The sequence below is a fragment of the Pelophylax lessonae genome (assembly GCF_965119305.1).
Source record: "Pelophylax lessonae genome assembly, chromosome: 3".
NCBI lineage: Eukaryota > Metazoa > Chordata > Amphibia > Anura > Ranidae > Pelophylax > Pelophylax lessonae.
In genome coordinates this window covers 668,216,129-668,239,106 of record NC_138770.1, presented here as the reverse complement: position 1 = coordinate 668,239,106, position 22,978 = coordinate 668,216,129, and the positions used below count along the sequence as shown (strand labels likewise).

The following is a 22,978-nucleotide window of genomic DNA, read 5'->3' as shown; positions in this document are numbered from 1 at the left end:
GTATGAGGGAGTGAGTCTTTTATATGGGTGTCAGTATGAGGGGGTGAGTCAGTTATATGGGTGTCAGTATGAGGGGGTGCGTCAGTTATATGGGTGTCAGTATGAGGGAGTGTGTCAGTTATATGGATGTCAGTATGAGGGGGTGTGTCAGTTATATGGGTGTCAGTATGAGGGGGGTGTCAGTTATATGGATGTCAGTATGAGGGGGTGAGTCAGTTATATGGATGTCAGTATGAGGGGGTGTGTCAGTTATATGGATGTCAGTATGAGGGGGTGAGTCAGTTATATGGATGTCAGTATGAGGGGGTGAGTCAGTTATATGGATGTCAGTATGAGGGGGTGTGTCAGTTATATGGGTGTCAGTATGAGGGGATGTGTCAGTTATATGGGTGTCAGTATGAGGGGGTGTCAGTTATATGGGTGTCAGTATGAGGGGGTGAGTTCGTTATATGGGTGTCAGTATATGGGGGTGTGTCAGTTATATGGGTGTCAGTATGAGGGGGTGTGTCAGTTATATGGGTGTCACTACAAGGGGGTGAGTCAGTTATATGGGTGTCAGTATGAGGGGGGGGTGTCAGTTATATGGGTGTCAGTATGAGGGGGTGTGTCAGTTATATGGGTGTCAGTATGAGGGGGTGAGTTAGTTATATGGGTGTCAGTATGAGGGGGTGTGTCAGTTATATGGGTGTCAGTATGAGGGGGTGTGTCAGTTATATTGGTGTCAGTACGAGGAGGTGTGTCAGTTATATGGGGGTGTGTCAGTTATATGGGTGTCAGTATATGGGGGTGAGTCAGTTATATGGGTGTCAGTATGAGGGGGTGTGTCAGTTATATAGGTGTCAGTAAATGGGGGTGTGTCAGTTATATGGGTGTCAGTATATGGGGGGTGTCAGTTATATGGGTGTCAGTGTGAGGGGGGTGTCAGTTATATGGGTGTCAGTGTGAGGGGGGGTGTCAGTTATATGGGTGTCAGTATGAGGGGGTGTGTCAGTTATATGGGTGTCAGTATATGGGGGTGAGTCAGTTATATGGGTGTCAGTATGAGGGGGTGTTTCAGTTATATGGGTGTCAGTATAAGGGGGTGTGTCAGTTTTATGGGTGTCAGTATGAGGGGGTGTGTCAGTTATATGGGTGTCAGTATGAGGGGGTGTGTCAGTTATATGGGTGTCAGTATGAGGGGGTGTGTCAGTTTTATGGGTGTCAGTATGAGGGGGGTGTCAGTTATATGGGTGTCAGTATGAGGGTGTGTGTCAGTTATATGGGTGTCAGTATGAGGGGGTGAGTCAGTTATATGGGTGTCAGTATGAGGGGGTGTGTCAGTTATATGGGTGTCAGTATGAGGGTGTGTGTCAGTTATATGGGTGTCAGTATGAGGGGGTGTGTCAGTTATATGGGTGTCAGTATGAGGGGGGTGTCAGTTATATGGGTGTCAGTATGAGGGGGGTGTCAGTTATATGGGTGTCAGTATGAGGGGGTGAGTCAGTTATATGGGTGTCAGTATGAGGGAGTGTGTCAGTTATATGGATGTCAGTATGAGGGGGTGTGTCAGTTATATGGGTGTCAGTATGAGGGGGGTGTCAGTTATATGGATGTCAGTATGAAGGGGTGAGTCAGTTATATGGATGTCAGTATGAGGGGGTGTGTCAGTTATATGGATGTCAGTATGAGGGGGTGTGTCAGTTATATGGGTGTCAGTATGAGGGGGTGTGTCAGTTATATGGGTGTCAGTATGAGGGGGTGTCAGTTATATGGGTGTCAGTATGAGGGGGTGTGTCAGTTATATGGGTGTCACTACAAGGGGGTGAGTCAGTTATATGGGTGTCAGTATGAGGGGGGGTGTCAGTTATATGGGTGTCAGTATGAGGGGGTGTGTCAGTTATATGGGTGTCAGTATGAGGGGGTGTGTCAGTTATATGGGTGTCAGTATGAGGGGGTGTGTCAGTTATATTGGTGTCAGTACGAGGAGGTGTGTCAGTTATATGGGGGTGTGTCAGTTATATGGGTGTCAGTATATGGGGGTGAGTCAGTTATATGGGTGTCAGTATGAGGGGGTGTGTCAGTTATATAGGTGTCAGTAAATGGGGGTGTGTCAGTTATATGGGTGTCAGTATATGGGGGGTGTCAGTTATATGGGTGTCAGTGTGAGGGGGGGGTGTCAGTTATATGGGTGTCAGTGTGAGGGGGGGTGTCAGTTATATGGGTGTCAGTATGAGGGGGTGTGTCAGTTATATGGGTGTCAGTATGAGGGGGTGAGTCAGTTATATGGGTGTCAGTATGAGGGGGTGTTTCAGTTATATGGGTGTCAGTATAAGGGGGTGTGTCAGTTTTATGGGTGTCAGTATGAGGGGGTGTGTCAGTTATATGGGTGTCAGTATGAGGGGGTGTGTCAGTTATATGGGTGTCAGTATGAGGGGGTGTGTCAGTTTTATGGGTGTCAGTATGAGGGGGGTGTCAGTTATATGGGTGTCAGTATGAGGGGGTGAGTCAGTTATATGGGTGTCAGTATGAGGGGGTGTGTCAGTTATATGGGTGTCAGTATGAGGGTGTGTGTCAGATATATGGGTGTCAGTATGAGGGGGTGTGTCAGTTATATGGGTGTCAGTATGAGGGGGGTGTCAGTTATATGGCTGTCAGTATGAGGGTGTGTGTCAGTTATATGGGTGTCAGTATGAGGGGGTGAGACAGTTATATGGGTGTCAGTATGAGGGGGTGTGTCAGTTATATGGGTGTCAGTATGAGGGGTTGTGTCAGTTATCTGGGTGTCAGTATGAGGGAGTGTGTCAGTTGTGTCAGTTATATGGGTGTCAGTATGAGGGGTTGTGTCAGTTATCTGGGTGTCAGTATGAGGGGGTGTGTCAGTTACATGGGTGTCAGTTCATTTCCCATAGGACAGTAAGGGGTGACTGAGCAGTGAGATGATGTTAAAGTGTTACATTGTTGCAGGTGAAGTTGTGTTCTTCCTCTTGAATCTCTGCTCACTGTCACCAATCTTCTCCAGGCGGAGGGCTGGGTGCGGGAGAAGTTGCAGGATCTGGGGGACCAGTATGATGTTTTCCCCCCACCGGAGCAGGAAGGGAGCGCCCAATCTATACAGGGGGACATCAGGAGCTTCGAGGTCACCATGATGAAGCTGAATCAGGTGACAACGCATTCATCTGTTATTACCACTGCTATTTATTTTGCACACTGCTGTATAGTCAGCACTCACACCCTGCTCTCTCCTGCACTCAGCACCCACACTCTGCTCTTTTTCCTGTACTCAGCACGCACACTCTGCTCTCTCTACTTTATACAGCACTCACACTTTGCTCTCTCCTGTACTCAGCATGCACACTCTGCTTCTCTCTCCTGTACTCAGCACTCACACTCTGCTCTCTCTCCTGTACTCAGCACTCACACTCTGCTCTTTCTCCTGTACTCAGCACTTACACTCTGCTCTTTCTCCTGTACTCAGCACTCACACTCTGCTCTCTCCTGTTCTCAGCACTCACACTCTGCTCTGTCCTGTTCTCAGCACTCACACTCTGCTCTGTCCTGTACTCAGCACTCACACTCTGCTCTTTCTCCTGTACTCAGCAGTTACACTCTGCTCTCTCCTGTACTCAGCACTCACACTCTGCTCTCTCTCCTGTACTCAGCACTCACACTCTGCTCTCTCCTGTACTCAGCACTTTCACTCTGCTCTCTCTCTCTCTCTCCTGTACTCAGAACTCACACTCTGCTCTCTCCTGTACTCAGCACTCACACTCTGCTCTTTCCTGTACTCAGCACTCACACTCTGCTCTCTCCTGTACTCAGCACTCACACTCTGCTCTTTCCTGTACTCAGCACTCACACTCTGCTCTCTCCTGTACTCACCACTCACACTCTTCTCTCTCCTGTACTCAGTCACCACATGCTGCTCTCTCCTGTACTCAGCACTCACACTCTGCTCTCTCCTGTACTCAGCGCTCACACTCTGCTCTCTCCTGTACTCAGCACTCTCACTCTGCTCTCTCCTGTACTCAGCACTCACACCCTGCTCTCTTCTGTACTCAGCACTCACACTCTGCTCTCTCCTTGACCCAGAACTCACACTCTGCTCTCTCCTGTACTCAGAACTCACACTCTGCTCTCTCCTGTACTCAACACTCACATTCTGCTCTCTCCTATACTCAGCACTCACACCCTGCTCTCTCTCCTGTACTCAGCACTCACACTCTGCTCTCTCTCCTGTACTCAGCACTCACACTCTGCTCTCTCCTGTACTCAGCACTTTCACTCTGCTCTCTCTCTCTCCTGTACTCAGAACTCACACTCTGCTCTCTCCTGTACTCAGCACTCACACTCTGCTCTTTCCTGTACTCAGCACTCACACTCTGCTCTCTCCTGTACTCAGCACTCACACCCTGCTCTCTTCTGTACTCAGCACTCACACTCTGCTCTCTCCTGGACCCAGCACTCACACTCTGCTCTCTCCTGTACTCAGAACTCACACTCTGCTCTCTCCTGTACTCAGCACTCACACCCTGCTCTCTCTCCTGTACTCAGCACTCACACTCTGCTCTTTCCTGTACTCAGCATGCACACTCTGCTTCTCTCTCCTGTACTCAGCACTCACACTCTGCTCTTTCTCCTGTTCTCAGCACGCACACTTTGCTCTCTCCTGTACTCAGCACTCACACTCTGCTCTCTCTCCCGTACTCAGCACTCACACTCTGCTCTCTCCTGTGCTCAGCACTCACACTCTGCTCTGTCCTGTACTCAGCACTCACACCCTGCTCTCTCTCCTGTACTCAGCACTCACACTCTGCTCTCTCTCCTGTACTCAGCACTCACACTCTGCTCTCTCCTGTACTCAGCACTTTCACTCTGCTCTCTCTCTCTCCTGTACTCAGAACTCACACTCTGCTCTCTCCTGTACTCAGCACTCACACTCTGCTCTTTCCTGTACTCAGCACTCACACTCTGCTCTCTCCTGTACTCAGCACTCACACTCTGCTCTTTCCTGTACTCAGCACTCACACTCTGCTCTCTCCTGTACTCAGCACTCACACTCTTCTCTCTCCTGTACTCAGTCACCACATGCTGCTCTCTCCTGTACTCAGTCACCACATGCTGCTCTCTCCTGTACTCAGCACTCACACTCTGCTCTCTCCTGTACTCAGCACTCACACTCTGCTCTCTCCTGGACCCAGCACTCACACTCTGCTCTCTCCTGTACTCAGAACTCACACTCTGCTCTCTCCTGTACTCAACACTCACACTCTGCTCTCTCCTATACTCAGCACTCACACTCTGCTCTCTCCTGTACTCAGCACTCACACTCTTCTCTCTCCTGTACTCAGTCACCACATGCTGCTCTCTCCTGTACTCAGCACTCACACTCTGCTCTCTCCTGTACTCAGCACTCGCACTCTGCTCTCTCCTGTACTCAGCACTCACACTCTGCTCTCTCCTGTACTCAGCACTCACACCCTGCTCTCTCCTGGACCCAGCACTCACACTCTGCTCTCTCCTGTACTCAACACTCACACTCTGCTCTCTCCTATACTCAGCACTCACACCCTGCTCTCTCTCCTGTACTCGGCACTCACACTCTGCTCTCTCCTGTACTCAGCACTCACACTCTGCTCTCTCCTGTACTCAGCACTCACATGCTGCTCTCTCCTGTACTCAGCACTCACACCCTGCTCTCTCCTGTACTCAGCACTCACACTCTGCTCTCTCCTGTACTCAGCACTCACACTCTGCTCTCTCCTGGACCCAGCACTCACACTCTGCTCTCTCCTGTACTCAGCACTCACACTCTGCTCTCTCCTGTACTCAGCACTCACATGCTGCTCTCTCCTGTACTCAGCACTCACACTCTGCTCTCTCCTGTACTCAGTACTCACACCCTGCTCTCTCCTGTACTCAGCACTCACACTCTGCTCTCTCCTGTACTCAGCACGCACACTGTGCTCTCTCCTGTACTCAGCACGCACACTGTGCTCTCTCCTGTACTCAGTACTCACACCCTGCTCTCTTCTGTGCTCAGCACTCACACTCTGCTCTCTCCTGTACTCAGCACCCACACTCTGCTCTCTCCTGTGCTCAGCACTCACACTCTGCTCTGTCCTGTACTCAGCACTCACACCCTGCTCTCTCTCCTGTACTCAGCACTCACACTCTGCTCTCTCTCCTGTACTCAGCACTCACACTCTGCTCTCTCCTGTACTCAGCACTTTCACTCTGCTCTCTCTCTCTCCTGTACTCAGAACTCACACTCTGCTCTCTCCTGTACTCAGCACTCACACTCTGCTCTTTCCTGTACTCAGCACTCACACTCTGCTCTTTCCTGTACTCAGCACTCACACTCTGCTCTCTCCTGTACTCAGCACTCACACTCTGTTCTTTCCTGTACTCAGCACTCACACTCTGCTCTCTCCTGTACTCAGCACTCACACTCTTCTCTCTCCTGTACTCAGTCACCACATGCTGCTCTCTCCTGTACTCAGTCACCACATGCTGCTCTCTCCTGTACTCAGCACTCACACTCTGCTCTCTCCTGTACTCAGCACTCACACTCTGCTCTCTCCTGTACTCAGCACTCACACTCTGCTCTCTCCTGGACCCAGCACTCACACTCTGCTCTCTCCTGTACTCAGAACTCACACTCTGCTCTCTCCTATACTCAGCACTCACACTCTGCTCTCTCCTGTACTCAGCACTCACACTCTTCTCTCTCCTGTACTCAGTCACCACATGCTGCTCTCTCCTGTACTCAGCACTCACACTCTGCTCTCTCCTGTACTCAGCACTCGCACTCTGCTCTCTCCTGTACTCAGCACTCACACTCTGCTCTCTCCTGTACTCAGCACTCACACCCTGCTCTCTCCTGGACCCAGCACTCACACTCTGCTCTCTCCTGTACTCAACACTCACACTCTGCTCTCTCCTATACTCAGCACTCACACCCTGCTCTCTCTCCTGTACTCGGCACTCACACTCTGCTCTCTCCTGTACTCAGCACTCACACTCTGCTCTCTCCTGTACTCAGCACTCACATGCTGCTCTCTCCTGTACTCAGCACTCACACTCTGCTCTCTCCTGTACTCAGCACTCACACCCTGCTCTCTCCTGTACTCAGCACTCACACTCTGCTCTCTCCTGTACTCAGCACTCACATGCTGCTCTCTCCTGTACTCAGCACTCACACTCTGCTCTCTCCTGTACTCAGTACTCACACCCTGCTCTCTTCTGTGCTCAGCACTCACACTCTGCTCTCTCCTGTACTCAGCACTCACACTCTGCTCTCTCCTGTACTCAGCACTCACACTCTGCTCTCTCCTGGACCCAGCACTCACACTCTGCTCTCTCCTGTACTCAGAACTCACACTCTGCTCTCTCCTGTACTCAACACTCACACTCTGCTCTCTCCTATACTCAGCACTCACACTCTGCTCTCTCCTGTACTCAGCACTCACACTCTTCTCTCTCCTGTACTCAGTCACCACATGCTGCTCTCTCCTGTACTCAGCACTCACACTCTTCTCTCTCCTGTACTCAGCACTCACACTCTGCTCTCTCCTGTACTCAGCACTCACACTCTGCTCTCTCCTGTACTCAGCACTCACACCCTGCTCTCTCCTGGACCCAGCACTCACACTCTGCTCTCTCCTGTACTCAACACTCACACTCTGCTCTCTCCTATACTCAGCACTCACACCCTGCTCTCTCTCCTGTACTCGGCACTCACACTCTGCTCTCTCCTGTACTCAGCACTCACACTCTGCTCTCTCCTGTACTCAGCACTCACACTCTGCTCTCTCCTGTACTCAGCACTCACATGCTGCTCTCTCCTGTACTCAGCACTCACACTCTGCTCTCTCCTGTACTCAGCACTCACACCCTGCTCTCTCCTGTACTCAGCACTCACACTCTGCTCTCTCCTGTACTCAGCACTCACACGCTGCTCTCTCCTGTACTCAGCACTCACACTCTGCTCTCTCCTGTACTCAGCACTCACACTCTGCTCTCTCCTGTACTCAGCACGCACACTGTGCTCTCTCCTGTACTCAGCACGCACACTCTGCTCTCTCCTGTACTCAGCACTCACACTCTGCTCTCTCCTGTACTCAGCACGCACACTGTGCTCTCTCCTGTACTCAGCACGCACACTGTGCTCTCTCCTGTACTCAGTACTCACACCCTGCTCTCTTCTGTGCTCAGCACTCACACTCTGCTCTCTCCTGTACTCAGCACTCACACTCTGCTCTCTCCTGTACTCAGCACTCACACCTTCTCTCTTCTGTATTCAGCACTCACACTCTGCTCTCTCCTGTACTCAGCACTCACACTCTGCTCTCTCCTGGACCCAGCACTCACACTCTGCTCTCTCCTGTACTCAGAACTCACACTCTGCTCTCTCCTGTACTCAACACTCACACTCTGCTCTCTCCTATACTCAGCACTCACACTCGGCTCTCTCCTGTACTCAGCACTCACACTCTTCTCTCTCCTGTACTCAGTCACCACATGCTGCTCTCTCCTATACTCAGCACTCACACTCTTCTCTCTCCTGTACTCAGCACTCACACTCTGCTCTCTCCTGTACTCAGCACTCACACTCTGCTCTCTCCTGTACTCAGCACTCACACCCTGCTCTCTCCTGGACCCAGCACTCACACTCTGCTCTCTCCTGTACTCAACACTCACACTCTGCTCTCTCCTATACTCAGCACTCACACCCTGCTCTCTCTCCTGTACTCGGCACTCACACTCTGCTCTCTCCTGTACTCAGCACTCACACTCTGCTCTCTCCTGTACTCAGCACTCACACTCTGCTCTCTCCTGTACTCAGCACTCACACTCTGCTCTCTCCTGTACTCAGCACTCACATGCTTCTCTCTCCTGTACTCAGCACTCACACTCTGCTCTCTCCTGTACTCAGCACTCACACCCTGCTCTCTCCTGTACTCAGCACTCACACTCTGCTCTCTCCTGTACTCAGCACTCACATGCTGCTCTCTCCTGTACTCAGCACTCACACTCTGCTCTCTCCTGTACTCAGTACTCACACCCTGCTCTCTCCTGTACTCAGCACTCACACTCTGCTCTCTCCTGTACTCAGCACGCACACTGTGCTCTCTCCTGTACTCAGCACGCACACTGTGCTCTCTCCTGTACTCAGTACTCACACCCTGCTCTCTTCTGTGCTCAGCACTCACACTCTGCTCTCTCCTGTACTCAGCACTCACACTCTGCTCTCTCCTGTACTCAGCACTCACACCTTCTCTGTTCTGTATTCAGCACTCACACTCTGCTCTCTCCTGGACCCAGCACTCACACCCTGCTCTCTCCTGTACTCAGCACTCACACTCTGCTCTCTCCTGTACTCAGCACTCACACTCTGCTCTCTTTCTGGTACTCAGCACTCACACCCTGCTCTCTCCTGTACTCAGAAATCAAACTCTGCTCTCTCCTGTACTCAGCACTCACACTCTGCTCTCTCCTATACTCAGCACTCACACCCTGCTCTCTCCTGTACTCAGCACTCACATGCTGCTCTCTCCTGTACTCAACACTCTCACTCTGCTCTCTCCTGTACTCAACACTCTCACTCTGCTCTCTCCTGTACTCAACACTCTCACTCTGCTCTCTCCTGTACTCAACACTTACACTCTGCTCTCTCCTGTACTCAACACTTACACTCTGCTCTCTCCTGTACTCAGCACTCACACTCTGCTCTCTCCTGTACTCAGCACTCACACTCTGCTCTCTCCTGTACTCAGCACTCACACCCTGCTCTCTCCTGGACCCAGCACTCACACTCTGCTCTCTCCTGTACTCAGCACTCACATGCTGCTCTCTCCTGTACTCAGCACTCACACTCTGCTCTCTCCTGTACTCAGCACTCACACCCTGCTCTCTCCTGTACTCAGCACTCACACTCTGCTCTCTCCTGTACTCAGCACTCACATACTGCTCTCTCCTGTACTCAGCACTCACACTCTGCTCTCTCCTGTACTCAGTACTCACACCCTGCTCTCTCCTGTACTCAGCACTCACACTCTGCTCTCTCCTGTACTCAGCACGCACACTGTGCTCTCTCCTGTACTCAGCAAGCACACTCTGCTCTCTCCTGTACTCAGTACTCACACCCTGCTCTCTTCTGTGCTCAGCACTCACACTCTGCTCTCTCCTGTACTCAGCACTCACACTCTGCTCTCTCCTGTACTCAGCACTCACACCTTCTCTCTTCTGTATTCAGCACTCACACTCTGCTCTCTCCTGGACCCAGCACTCACACCCTGCTCTCTCCTGTACTCAGCACTCACACTCTGCTCTCTCCTGTACTCAGCACTCACACTCTGCTCTCTCCTGTACTCAGCACTCACACTCTGCTCTCTTTCTGGTACTCAGCACTCACACCCTGCTCTCTCCTGTACTCAGAAATCAAACTCTGCTCTCTCCTGTACTCAGCACTCACACTCTGCTCTCTCCTATACTCAGCACTCACACCCTGCTCTCTCCTGTACTCAGCACTCACATGCTGCTCTCTCCTGTACTCAACACTCTCACTCTGCTCTCTCCTGTACTCAACACTCTCACTCTGCTCTCTCCTGTACTCAACACTCTCACTCTGCTCTCTCCTGTACTCAACACTTACACTCTGCTCTCTCCTGTACTCAGCACTCACACTCTGCTCTCTCCTGTACTCAGCACTCACACTCTGCGCTCTCCTGTACTCAGCACTCACACTCTGCTCTCTCCTGCACTCAGCACTCACACTCTGCTCTCTCCTGCACTCAGCACTCACACTCTGCTTTCTCCTGCACTCAGCACTCACACTCTGCTCTCTCCTGCACTCAGCACTCACACTCTGCTCTCTCCTGTACTCAGCACTCACACTCTGCTCTCTCCTGCACTCAGCACTCACACTCTGCTCTCTCCTGTACTCAGCACTCACACTCTGCTCTCTCCTGTACTCAGCACTCACACCTTCTCTCTTCTGTATTCAGCACTCACACTCTGCTTTCTCCTGCACTCAGCACTCACACTCTGCTCTCTCCTGTACTCAGCACTCACACCCTGCTCTCTCCTGTACTCAGCACTCACACTCTGCTCTCTCCTGTACTCAGCACTCACACTCTGCTCTCTCCTGTACTCAGCACTCACACTCTGCTCTCTTTCTGGTACTCAGCACTCACACTCTGCTCTCTCCTGCACTCAGCACTCACACTCTGCTTTCTCCTGCACTCAGCACTCACACTCTGCTCTCTCCTGCACTCAGCACTCACACTCTGCTCTCTCCTGTACTCAGCACTCACACTCTGCTCTCTCCTGCACTCAGCACTCACACTCTGCTCTCTCCTGTACTCAGCACTTACTTTTTGCTCTCTCTAAAAGATGAGTGATGATCTTTCGAAGAGTGAGACTCCCAGTGCAGCCACTGTTCGCACTCAGCTCCAAAATCTGAAGGACCAATGGCAGCTGCTGAAACATACAGCGACCAATCACAGCAAGGAATTGGGTGGAACTAAAGCACTGCAAGAGTTTAATAAGAAGGCGGATGAGCTGGAGATGTGGATGAGGGAGAAGGTGAGTCCAGGGGCCAAAAACTTGGTTACCCCTTCACCCCACATACCCTATTCCACCCCCCCATACCCCACTCTATCCTATACCCCTCACCAATGGTGTATTTTTGTTTTGTGCTGCCCTAGGCAAGACTAAAATTGGGCGCCTCCTCCTCCTATGTAGATTTTCCCCACTCCTTCCTTTTTAACGGATGTGACTCCCTCCAGAATTGTAGGACTACAAGTCCCAGCAAGAACCCCTGAGATCTCACGAGAGGGGGGGTGAGAGGGGGGGCAGAGAGAGAGGGGGGTGGATGAGGGAGGCAGACAGAGAGGGGGGAAGAGAGAGAGAGGGGGAGTGGGTGAGGGAGGGAAGGAGGGAGAGAGAGGGGATGAGATGGGGGTGAGAGAGAGAGAGGGGGGAGAGAGAGAGAGAGGATGAGAGAGAGAGAGGGGGAAGAGAGGGAGGAGGGGTGAGAGAGATAGGGGGGGTGAGAGAGAGAGGGGGTGAGTGAGAGAGGGGGGAGAGAGAGAGAGGGGGTGTGAGAGAGAGGGGGGTGAGAGAGGGGGGAGTGGTGAGAGAGAGAGGCGATGAGTGACAGAGAGGGGGGGAGAGAGAGAGGGGGGAGAGAGAGGGGGATGAGAGAGAGAGGGGGGGTGAGAGAGAGAGGCGATGTGTGACAGAGGGGGGGAGAGAGAGAGGGGGGAGAGAGAGAGAGGGATGAGAGAGAGAGGGGGGGTGTGAGAGAAATAGGTGTGAGAGAGAGGGGCTGAGTGAGAGAGGGGGTGAGAGAGAGAGGGGGTGAGAGAGAGAGAGGGGGGGTGTGAGAGAGATAGGTGTGAGAGAGAGGGGCTGAGTGAGAGAGGGGGTGAGAGAGAGAGAGAGAGGGGGGGAGAGAGAGAGAGAGGGGGTGAGAGAGAGAGGGGGGTGAGTGAGAGAGAGAGGGGGATGTGAGAGAGAGGGGTGTGAGACAGAGGGGTGTGAGAGAGAGGGGCTGAGTGAGAGAGGGGGTGAGAGAGAGGGGGGGAGTGAGAGAGAGAGAGGGGGGTGTGAGAAGCGGCTCTAGCAACCAGTGGCCAATAGAGTCTCAGGTGGAGGGGGGGTGGCTTTTTTGCTGCCCCCCTGCAAAGTGCTGCCCTAGAGCCTGGGCCTTGTTGGCCTAGGCCAAAATACAGCACTGCCCCTCACCCCACACCATTCCCATCCCACTCTCCCATCTACATTCCATTCCCTTTACCCCGCATACCCTATGTCGTATCTCTTACTCCACGCACCCCATTCTGTTCTCCTATTCATTTCCTTCTCCCCACATGCCCTGTTCCTGTCCCCTCATGTCAAGAAATTTGGTATGCAGCATTAAAATATTTCCCCTGCAGTTCAGTTATCTGTTGTGATATGAGTTTGGGGGAAAATTTGTCCTGTATATGCAATTCATTGTGGATCTATCGCTTCACTTCCACATGTCATCTCCGGAACATTGTGCCTACGTTTTTTCTGTTCCTCCAGGAGGAGATCCCACCACTCAGCTTGCTGCTGGATGAGAACCTGGACAAAGTGCAGTTGAGCCGCCGGATCTTGGACCTCAAGCAGGTACGCAGTGACAGAAGGTGGGGTGGGGGCTCTGCGTTTGCATTCTGAGCATTGGCAAAGCTGCTTACCAAAAAAAAGGAGAGGACAAAGACTAATCACCGATTTTGCCTGTGGGGTGTCTTTACATATTTTCCCCATTCTTTTTTATTTTTTTTATTTTCCCTATTTTTGACTTACAATATCTTATTTTGCACTGTGTCTCTGTATAGGCTTACCTTAGTAGAGGAGCAGGACTTTTGTTTGATGATCTAGTGACTGGTAGGGTAATGATGCAGCAGAAGTAGGATAGATGGTGGAAGCACATATACACAGAATAGATAAGGCAAAAGCAGAGAGCTCCTTGCACTGCAGGCCCTCAGGTACAGCTTCCCCTCCAGCAAGGAGAACAGTAAGCAGAAGAGCAATTCCAAATCTGCTGGGACAAGCAGTATCAATGATCTCACACTGCAGATACACAGCTATGATGATTTTGGCCCAGGAGTGCCTAGGCACAGGAAGTTCACAAATTTGAAAAAAGTTCATTATTCGTGGGTAACACTTAGGGCTCTTTCACACGGTCCGCCTCCGTAGGCGGATCCGTGCTGCTCAGCGGGGATTGATCCGCCGATCCCCGCTGAGCCGACGGATGAGAGCTCCGTCTCCGCTTGCAGTGCGGAGAGGGAGGTGTCACAGCCTCTCTATGGGGGAGATCCCTGAACCGATGGAACAATAGGGTTTCCATCCGTCCAGATTTCACGCACAGGATCGGATTCGGATGGCAGCGGGTGTCAGCGGAGGTGTCTCCGCTGACATCCGCTGCCCCATAGAGCTGCATGGAGGATCCGATCAGATCCGCCTAAAAAACTGACATGCGGATCTGATCGGATCGCCCGTGTGAAAGAGCCCTTAGGCACGATGATTAACATTTCTAAAGGAGGAGGGAGAGAGGCAGACCCTCAGGACCTGCTGCTACTGGACCTTTTCTGTTGGATCCTTCAATATGACAATTAAAATCATTTACACCAGGGAAAACCCAAATTTGATCAGGACTGACCCCATTCTTTATTTACAAAGCGATTACGCTGTCACAGCACCCACACAAATTCCTAGTGTGAAAAATAGAGATCAGAAGCAAGGTATCCAGGATCAGGCACATTTTTTCCAAATATGGTGAACAATCTTCCTTGATAAAGGCGCTTTATTTGTATGCCGAAACGCGTAGGATAACCAGGATATTCCCTCTCTGCAGACTCCAGGCTGAATTTACAAGCATATTGTAAATTATATTCATATGTCACCATATCACCGTGTCACTCATTTCTCAACTTACTCACCATCACCAATGGGTCTATAACCCAAACACATGACAGAGTGTTAAAAATTTATGTTCTCTTTTATATTTATAAATTGTTATCATTTTACACAGATCGTCTTATTAAGCCCATTAAGTCCCACATATTCTTGGCCTGAGGCACCAAACCCTTTTTCAAAACATTTCTAAATGTTCTCTGTAAAATAGAAAATCTTAATTTCTCTTACGTTCGTTGACGGACACAGCTTTTTCTTCTTAATCCATGACCTAACAGGGTTTTATGGCCCCACCTTCAGGAGTAGGACACTAGGCTGAAAAAGGGCTCGGAACCTCCAGAGGACAGTCCTTTCTGGGCATAAAATCCCCTCTCTACTACAAACGTCTACTCATTCTGTTTAGTGCCTTCAGAAGTATGGATGGCAGGGCCGCTGATGGGGGGGACCAGCAGCCCTCTTGTAGGGGGCCCGAGCACACAGGGGGGCCCACACAGAGAGGGGGATTAGTGATTGACAACAAATACAGAAATCTTCCTCCAGCACCTGAATCTGATCTGTTCCTCTCACTGCTATCAGCTTTTATCTGCTGAGAAAGAGACAGTCGTCCCTCATTAATCCCCTCCCTTGTGTGGGCCCCCCTCCCAGCACTGGCTCTAATGTTATCTCTACTCAGGAGTTTATTTGTAACTTTGTTTCTCTCTCGCTGTCTCTCTGATCACTGAGCTCCAACTGCCTAGCCTGTATATTTTTCTCATCTCATCTTCTTTTTTATTTAACATAGTTTTTCTTTTAGATTTAGCAGGAATTATGCGAGTTATGTTATATTTGTGTCTGATAATAGTGATTTTGTTGTAATTTTAGCTAAATATATCTTTAATATTTTCTTGGGGGGGCCCTGGCAGGTAGTCTGTACGGGGCCCCGCGATTTCTAACAGCAGCCCTGATGGATGGTGTTCGCCTGTTGCTTGATCTCAAAGACCCTGAATGCCTTCTTGTGGGTCCACAAGTTCAAGATAGAATCCACTAGTTGGCAGTGGCACCCCTTGGGGCGATTCACATTGTTGGCATGTTGCCCTTGGTTTTTACTCCATTAGGTGGTTTGCCCACATTTCATTGTGGCACTGCTTGGGGACATCCCTGTTTGGTCATGGATTATGGATTAAAAAGAGAGGCTGTGTCCGTCAATGAATGTAGGAGAAAGCAGGATTTTTTGTTTCTCATTGTAAAATCCCTTTCTTTGAGTTTATTGACAGACACAGCACCCACCCCTCAATGGAACTTCTCCTTTGACACTGCAGTCTGCACTCTTGTAGGTGGGGCTATAAAACCCTGTCTGGTCATAGACTAAGAAGAGAGGCTGTGTCCTTCAATGAACGTAAGAGATTTTACGGTGAGCAATGCAAGGGCTCTTTCACACGGCCCCTCCGCTTGTCCGCAAATCATCCTATTTTTTTGCGGATGATTTACGGACATAATGTAAGTCAATGGCATTGCGGATGTCAGCGGAATACCATCCGCTGACATCCGATTTTCCTCCTTTCAGTTCTGTTCCGTTTTTTGGACGGAACAGAACCCTATTTTTCCTCCGCGTAAAAAACGGAAAGGAAGGAAAATCGGATGTCAGCGGTGTCATCCGCTGACATCTGCAATGCCCATAGACATACATTATGTCCGTATATCATCCGCAAACGGATTGGGATGATATGCGGACACACGGAGCGGATGACACAAGTGAAAAAAAAAAAAAGTCTGAGGACCCTGGACCATCCCCATGGACCATCCCCATGGACCATTACTTAGTATCATCCAGAGCTGATCTCCACAATGCAAAATTGTTGAAACCAAGAAAGTAAACTTCTTATATTATATGGATCCTGTCATTGTGGAGATCAGTAGAAATGAAGAGAGGAGCCGCTCAGGTGAGGCTGTTTATCCTGGTGCAGGTCAGATCCGCCATCCAAAATTGTTGAAACCAAGAAAGTAAGACCGCACTCGAAGATGAAAATGAAATCAATGGTATCCTTTATTCCTCATGAACAAATTCATACAGACAGTGCATCAAAAGACATGCCAGGTTGACGCGTTTCACGATACACACCTGTGTGGTTATGAGTAAGCAATCCTCTATGGTGAAACGCGTCAACCTGGCATGTCTCACCTGAGCGGCTCCTCTCTCCATTTCTACTGATCCCCACAATGAAAGGATCCATATAATATTAAAATTTTGAACGGTGGAAGCCACTTGATTGAGCTGTAGAACATTTTCAATATTACAGAACCAGTTCAGTTAAATGTGACCAACCCCTACAAGTGTTATATATTTAATATCCCTCTGTATACACTGTGTAAGATAATCCCAGGCAGCAGGTTTTTCAAACTCTGTCTCTTATCTTTCAGGAGCAACTATATTACGGCAATCTGCAGGAGAACATCAACAGCCTGGCCCAGAAGCTGGAGAAATTTGGCCGGGTAGAGAGCCGTGGCACATCTAACCGGAGAAAGCACCTTAATAGAATGTGAGCAGTGGGGTGATAAGGACTCAGGAGATGACAGGGTCAGAGCAGGCAGAGGAGCCCCCCCCAAGGCTGACACATGAGGGGATCTATCATACAAATGTCTGTTTTGTACAATATTGTACTGTATATAATTTCGATCCAACGTTGACTTCTCATAACTAATTCATAGATCATGCATGGTAGACATTGGAGGGTAGGTCTTGTACAAAAACCCACCAATAAAATGCCAGCTCAGCACAGTCTAGAAAGGGAACCATTCCGACCCATAGGCACTCTTATAAATTTGAAAGCACTCTGCAGTCAGTAATGTCTAGCACACCTCTAGCATTGGTTAAAGTTGGATATCGCTATGTTAGGTGCCTGCACGTTCCTGAGTGGATGCTTTCAGATTCTGCTTCATCTGGCTATTCTGCTAGAATCATATTTTTTTCTTTCAATTTTGCCATTTCTAGAGTCTGCTCTAGAATTGCTTTTTAGTACGTTGGGATCTCATCCCATGTAAAAAAAAGATTGAAAAGTACGCAGACTGGCTATAAATGGCGGAATACAGCAAAAGGAATAAAAGTCATTCCACCATGAGCCCCAAGTTCCTTTTTCCAGACTTCTTTTAGGTACAATAGAAGGAAACACCATGTTTAAAAGGGTACAGATCAGAAGTCAAAAGGTTAAAACAATTAGCCGAATCAGCTTTATAAGACACCACCAATGAAAATATCATACACTATCACCACTTACAAGTGGCCCTTTAGAGTCTCAAAGAAGGCAGCAGAGGGACCAAGGAACGGACTTCTGACTTAATGCTGGTATCAGTGAGCCAGACTTGCCAGAGTCTTCTACAAACTTATGGTTAGCATAAATAAATGAATGGGGAGCTCCTCCGACCTTTGTTAGATAGTTGGGGAGTGTAACGGAGCCGCCGACCCACACTGTACTTGTGGTCTTCCGTCAGTATACGGCTTCCTTGCAGTCATGAACATACTTTGTATATCCCAGATTTTCCCAGCTGCCCTCATACAAAGCTAGCCAACAACTTAGCTCATACAAGTTTTGGAACCTTCTCCTTTATTGAACAGTTTCACACTCCATTTATACACACATGAGCACATCCCCCTCCTGATCAAATTACTACTCACAAGTCAGGGGTTGCCTGATTACATTATCCTATGCAGATGAAATTGTATAAAGAAACAGAATTAACCTGAACTAATTATCCTGCCATCTGGACAGAACAGTGTGAGGTCATTAACATTTAACAATGGGACAGGCAGACTTAACACAATCCACACCCCAGCTCAATAGATAGACAATAGGACAAGACTGCCAATGACAGTATGTCCGTCTAATACATTGAAACACATGGAATACACATCTAGGTGTCACAGACTCCATGGCAACAGGCCACAGGTCTCACAGTGCAAAGTTGGATTAAATCTCCACATTTCTTGAGAGACACAGTTGACAAATATCACTCTCCCATCTGAAGCCACCCAAACCATTTTCTCAGTGTCCCCCAAGTATCTGTCCCTCACTCCCAGTGACAGTGAACACCGTCACAGGGAGATTTTATTTGTTAGCATTTTTCGGAGCGCTTCTAATGAAAAATTGGATAATCTTCACCCTATGTGTATGGACATTGGTTTATTAGACAATAGTGTACTACAGCATAGTATATAAGATGACGTTTCAGGATTATTCAGGGTTTCGTTATTAGGGCAGAGCAACACATGTAGAAGGAACTGTGTAATTAGAGAGAGACATAAACCAATAAGAGAAGAGCCAGTTATGACATCATTATGATGTCACATTACCTCCCAAAGAATGTAAAGATTCAGCCAGAAAACCAATAAGAATCAATATTGGGAATAATTGCATACCTTTTTCTTTACAATAAGAAGGCAAACTGTCCATTGTACAGTATGTGTTTCTTCTCAATGGAGAGGTCAGCTGACTATCTAAATGACAGATAAATAAAGTTAGCAATCTTTATTTCCCTCCCTGCAGGTGGCTGAGGCTCCAGGGCTCTCTGGACGAATATCAGCGGAGTCTACAGCTGGCCCTGGAAGGCGCCTCACTCTGGCAGCAAGCGGATACTGTCCTGAGGGCCATGCAGGAGAAGGTGAGAATGGGCCTGGGGACACAATGGTCAGGTGCTTATACATCATATTACTCATTGCTGCCAGGATAGGTGAGGGCACAGGCAGGATATTGATGGGGGTACTATACCAAAATCAGACATTATCCTCTATACCAGCCTTTCTCCAAGGAGGGTTCCATCAGCAATGCTCTACTTCATCCTCCCAGATGACTGACCACTGGCAACATTGACCTTTTTATCTATGTGTAAGAGCGGTTTACTCCCAATGACCACAGGTGTAAGGAACATCCTTCCTGGTGACCATCACACTAATGTACCATGAAATCTAAATTTAGTAATTATTAGTAAGAGCAGTGGTGTATTTTGGTTTTGTGCTGCCCTAGGCAAAACTAAAATTGCGTGCTTCCCATGTAAATTTTCCCAACTCCTTTTTTAACAGATGTGACTCCCTCCAAAATTGAAGGACTAAAAGTCCCAGCATGAACCCCTGAGATCTCATGAGAGGGGGGAGTGAGAGGGGGTGCAAGAGAGGGGGGGTGGGTGAGGGAGAGAGAGGGGGGTGAGGGAGAGAGAGAGAGGGGGTGGGTGAGGGAGGATGGGTGAAAGATTGAGGGGGTGAGAGAGAGAGGGGGGAATCAGAGAGAGAGAGAATGGGGATGAGAGAGAGGTGAGGATGAGAGAGAGGTGAGGATGAGAGAGGGAGGATGAGAGAGGGGGGATGAGAGAGGGGGAGAGAGAGAGAGAGAGGGGGGGGTCAGAGAAAGAGGGGGGATGAGAGAGTGGGGGAATTAGAGAGAGGGGGGGATGAGAGAGAGAGAGAGGGGTGATGAGAGTGAGAGAGAGAGAGGGAGGGGTGGATGATAGAGAGAGAGGGGGGGTGAGAAAGGGGGAATTAGAGAGATAGAGGGATGGTGAGAGAGAGAGGGGGGATGATAGAGAAAGAGAGAGGAGGTGAGAGAGAGGGAGGGGGTGAGTGAGAGAAAGAGAGAGGGGGGTGAAAGAGGCGGTTCTAGCAACCAGTGGCCAATAGAGTCTCAGGTGGAGGGGGGTGGCTTTTTTGCTGCCCCCTGCAAAGTGCCGCCCTAGGCCTGGGCCTTGTTGGCCTAGGCCAAAATACAGCACTGAGTAAGGGTTATGTGAGCCACGAAAGTTTTTCTTTTAAGGGTTCTTCCATGTTATAAAAGAATGGTCTAAACTATACCCAAAATCGTAAATCATTATCTGTACTATACTCAAAATCAGAAATAATCATCTATGCTATAGCAAGCTATACTTCTTCAATACTCAGCGTCAGCTGCACAGATATGTCTACAAATTGCTTACTATAGATCAAACTCTGTTTCTCCCCCCAGAAGGAGGCAGGTGGTGGACACAGAGACCAGGATCTACGGGATATTGCTAGTCAAATCATGGTATGAGAATATGCATTATAGATATAGATACCTGCCTCTCCTCTCCTCTGCGCCTTCTGCCTTCCGTCTTATCTGTCTCTTTCTCTTTCCTTCCTCTCCTATAATTACTTTTATTTGTCTATACCAGGGGTCTTCAAACTACGGCCCTCCAGTTGTTCAGGAACTACAATTCCCATCATGCCTAGTCATGTCTGTGAATGTCAGTTTGAGGATCCCTGGTCTATACTGTCCACTGTTGTTTTTTATTCTCTGTCTTTACTTTTTCTCTACTCCTCTCCCCTTCCCCACTGCTCTCCTCTGACTCTCCACCTTCCTCCCCTCCCCTCTCTTCTCCTCTCCACTCCCCTCCCCTCCCCTCCCCTCCCCTCCCCTCCCCTCCCCTCCCCTCCCCTCCCCTCCCCTCCCCTCCCCTCCCCTCTCCCCTCCCCTCTCCTCTCCCCTCCCCTCTCCTCTCCTCTCCTCTCCTCTCCTCTCCTCTCCCCTCCCCTCCCCTCTCCTCTCCTCTTCTCTTGCCTCCCCCCCCCCCCATCCTCTGCTGTCCTTTGTCTCTCCAGTCCTCTGTCTCTCCTCTCCTGTCCTGATCTCTACCCTTCCCTTCCACCCATCTCCTCTTCTCTGTCTCTCCTGTCCTCGGTCTCTCCTCTCCCTTCCTCTGTCTCTGCTGTCCTCTGTCTTTCCTCTCCCCTTCCCCTCTCCTTGGTCTCTGCTGTTCCTCCTCTCCCCTCCTCTCCTCCCCTCCTCTCTTCTCCTCTGTCTCTGCTGTCCTCCGCCTTTCCTCTCCTCTCCTCTGCTTTCTTTCCTCTCCTCCCCTCCCCTTCCTCTCTTCTCCTCTGTCTCTCCTGTCCTCTGTCTCTCCTCCCCCTTCTCTTGCATTCTCCCCCTCCTCTCCTCTGCTGCCCTTGTCTCTATAGTCCTCTGTCTCTCCTCTACTGTCCTCATCTCTTCCCTTCCTTCCCACCCATCTCATCTTCTCTGTCTCTGCTGTCCTCTGTCTCTCCTTTTCTCTCCTCTCCTCCCTGTCTTTGCAGTCCTCTGTCTTTCCTCTCCCCTTCCCCTCTCCTTGGTCTCTGCTGTTCCTCCTCTCCCCTCCTCTCTTCTCCTCTCCTCTCCTCTCCTCTCCTCCCCTCCCCTCCTCTCTTCTCCTCTGTCTCTCCTCTGTCTCTGCTGTCCTCCGCCTTTCCTCTCCTCTGTTTCTGCTGTCTCTCCTCTCCTCTCCTCCCCTCTCCTTCCTCTCTTCTCCTCTGTCTCTCCTGTCCTCTGTCTCTCCTCCCCCTTCTCTTGCATTCTCCCACCTCCTCTCCTCTGCTGCCCTTGTCTCTATAGTCCTCTGTCTCTCCTCTACTGTCCTCATCTCTTCCCTTCCTTCCCACCCATCTCATCTTCTCTGTCTCTGCTGTCCTCTGTCTCTCCTTTTCTCTCCTCTCCTTCTCCCTGTCTCTGCAGTCCTTAGTCTCTCATCTCCCGCCCCCCTCTCCTTGGTCTCTGCTTTCCTCTGTCTTTCCCCTCCATTCCTCTCCTATTCCCTCCTCCACCCCCACCTCTCTCCTGTCCCTCTTCTCATCTGTCTCTCCTTTGTCTCTCCTGTCCTCTGTTGCTCCTGTCCTCTGGCTCTCCCCTCTCTCCTTCCCTTCTCCATCTCTCCTCTGTCTCTTCTCCTGCTCCTGTCCTCTGTTGCTCCTCTCCTCTGTTTCTCCTGTCTGCTGTTCTTTGCCTCTCCTGTCCTCTGTCTCCTCTGTCTTCTGTTGCTCTTCTCCTCTGTCTCCTCTGTCCTCTGCCTCTCCTCTCCCCTGTCTCTCCTGCCTTTTTTTATATACTGTCCTCTTTCTCTTCTGTACTTTCCCTCTTCCCATTTGCGACTCTTATGATTTTTTCTCACCCATTCATGTATCACTTTTTGTCCTGCAGATGTTGGACGTCTCGGTGTCTCAGGTCTCCAGTCTGCACCCTGTCCTGGCCTCCAGAGCTTTGCACAGACAGCGGCAGGTGAAGGAGATTTGGTCCGATCTTCAGCAGACAGTACGGTACGGAGTCCTCTCCCTCTACCGCCATCTTTTTTTTTTTTTTTTTTAAGTTGAACCTTAATTAAGTTTAATGACAGAAGCAGGAAAAGTGATAAATGTGGATATAGGGGAGGGAAGGAATCCTGGGGTGAGATCATCCATAACCCCTATCACAGAATTTTGCTGTGGATCCCACGTGTGATTTATTATTACTTATCACTGTTTATCTAAATGTTAGCTTTCATCATAATCAAGAAATAATCTTCCCTTCGGATGAGGATGAGATTGTTTGAAAGTCACCAGCAATACAGGTCCGGGGCATTTTGTATAATCATGTGCCTTAATTATATCAGTTTTAGTGATTGAAAGAATGAAACATTTAGATACTTTCAGGAAGCTATGTACAGCACCCTGCTTGCCCCTCTCACCAGCCATGATCTGCCTGCATTGCATAGAAAAGCACGGAAACCCAATGATGAGATCACTGCATCTAAAATAAGGTATATAATGAAAACAGAAAGGTTCAATTTAACCACT

The 22,978-nt window shown here is 49.7% G+C and overlaps 1 protein-coding gene across 1 annotated transcript in view; it reads left to right on the top strand.

Annotated features, from left to right (window-relative positions):
• LOC309549767 (uncharacterized protein) overlaps positions 1-22,978 on the top strand; it is a 145,793-nt gene that overhangs the window by 27,748 nt on the left and 95,067 nt on the right. The window contains exons 4-10 of the mRNA XM_082250279.1: positions 2,999-3,139; positions 11,374-11,565; positions 13,048-13,131; positions 16,816-16,934; positions 18,936-19,050; positions 20,382-20,441; positions 22,347-22,462. Coding sequence (XP_082106405.1) covers positions 2,999-3,139; positions 11,374-11,565; positions 13,048-13,131; positions 16,816-16,934; positions 18,936-19,050; positions 20,382-20,441; positions 22,347-22,462 — 827 coding nt within the window. The remainder of the gene's footprint in view (positions 1-2,998; positions 3,140-11,373; positions 11,566-13,047; positions 13,132-16,815; positions 16,935-18,935; positions 19,051-20,381; positions 20,442-22,346; positions 22,463-22,978) is intronic.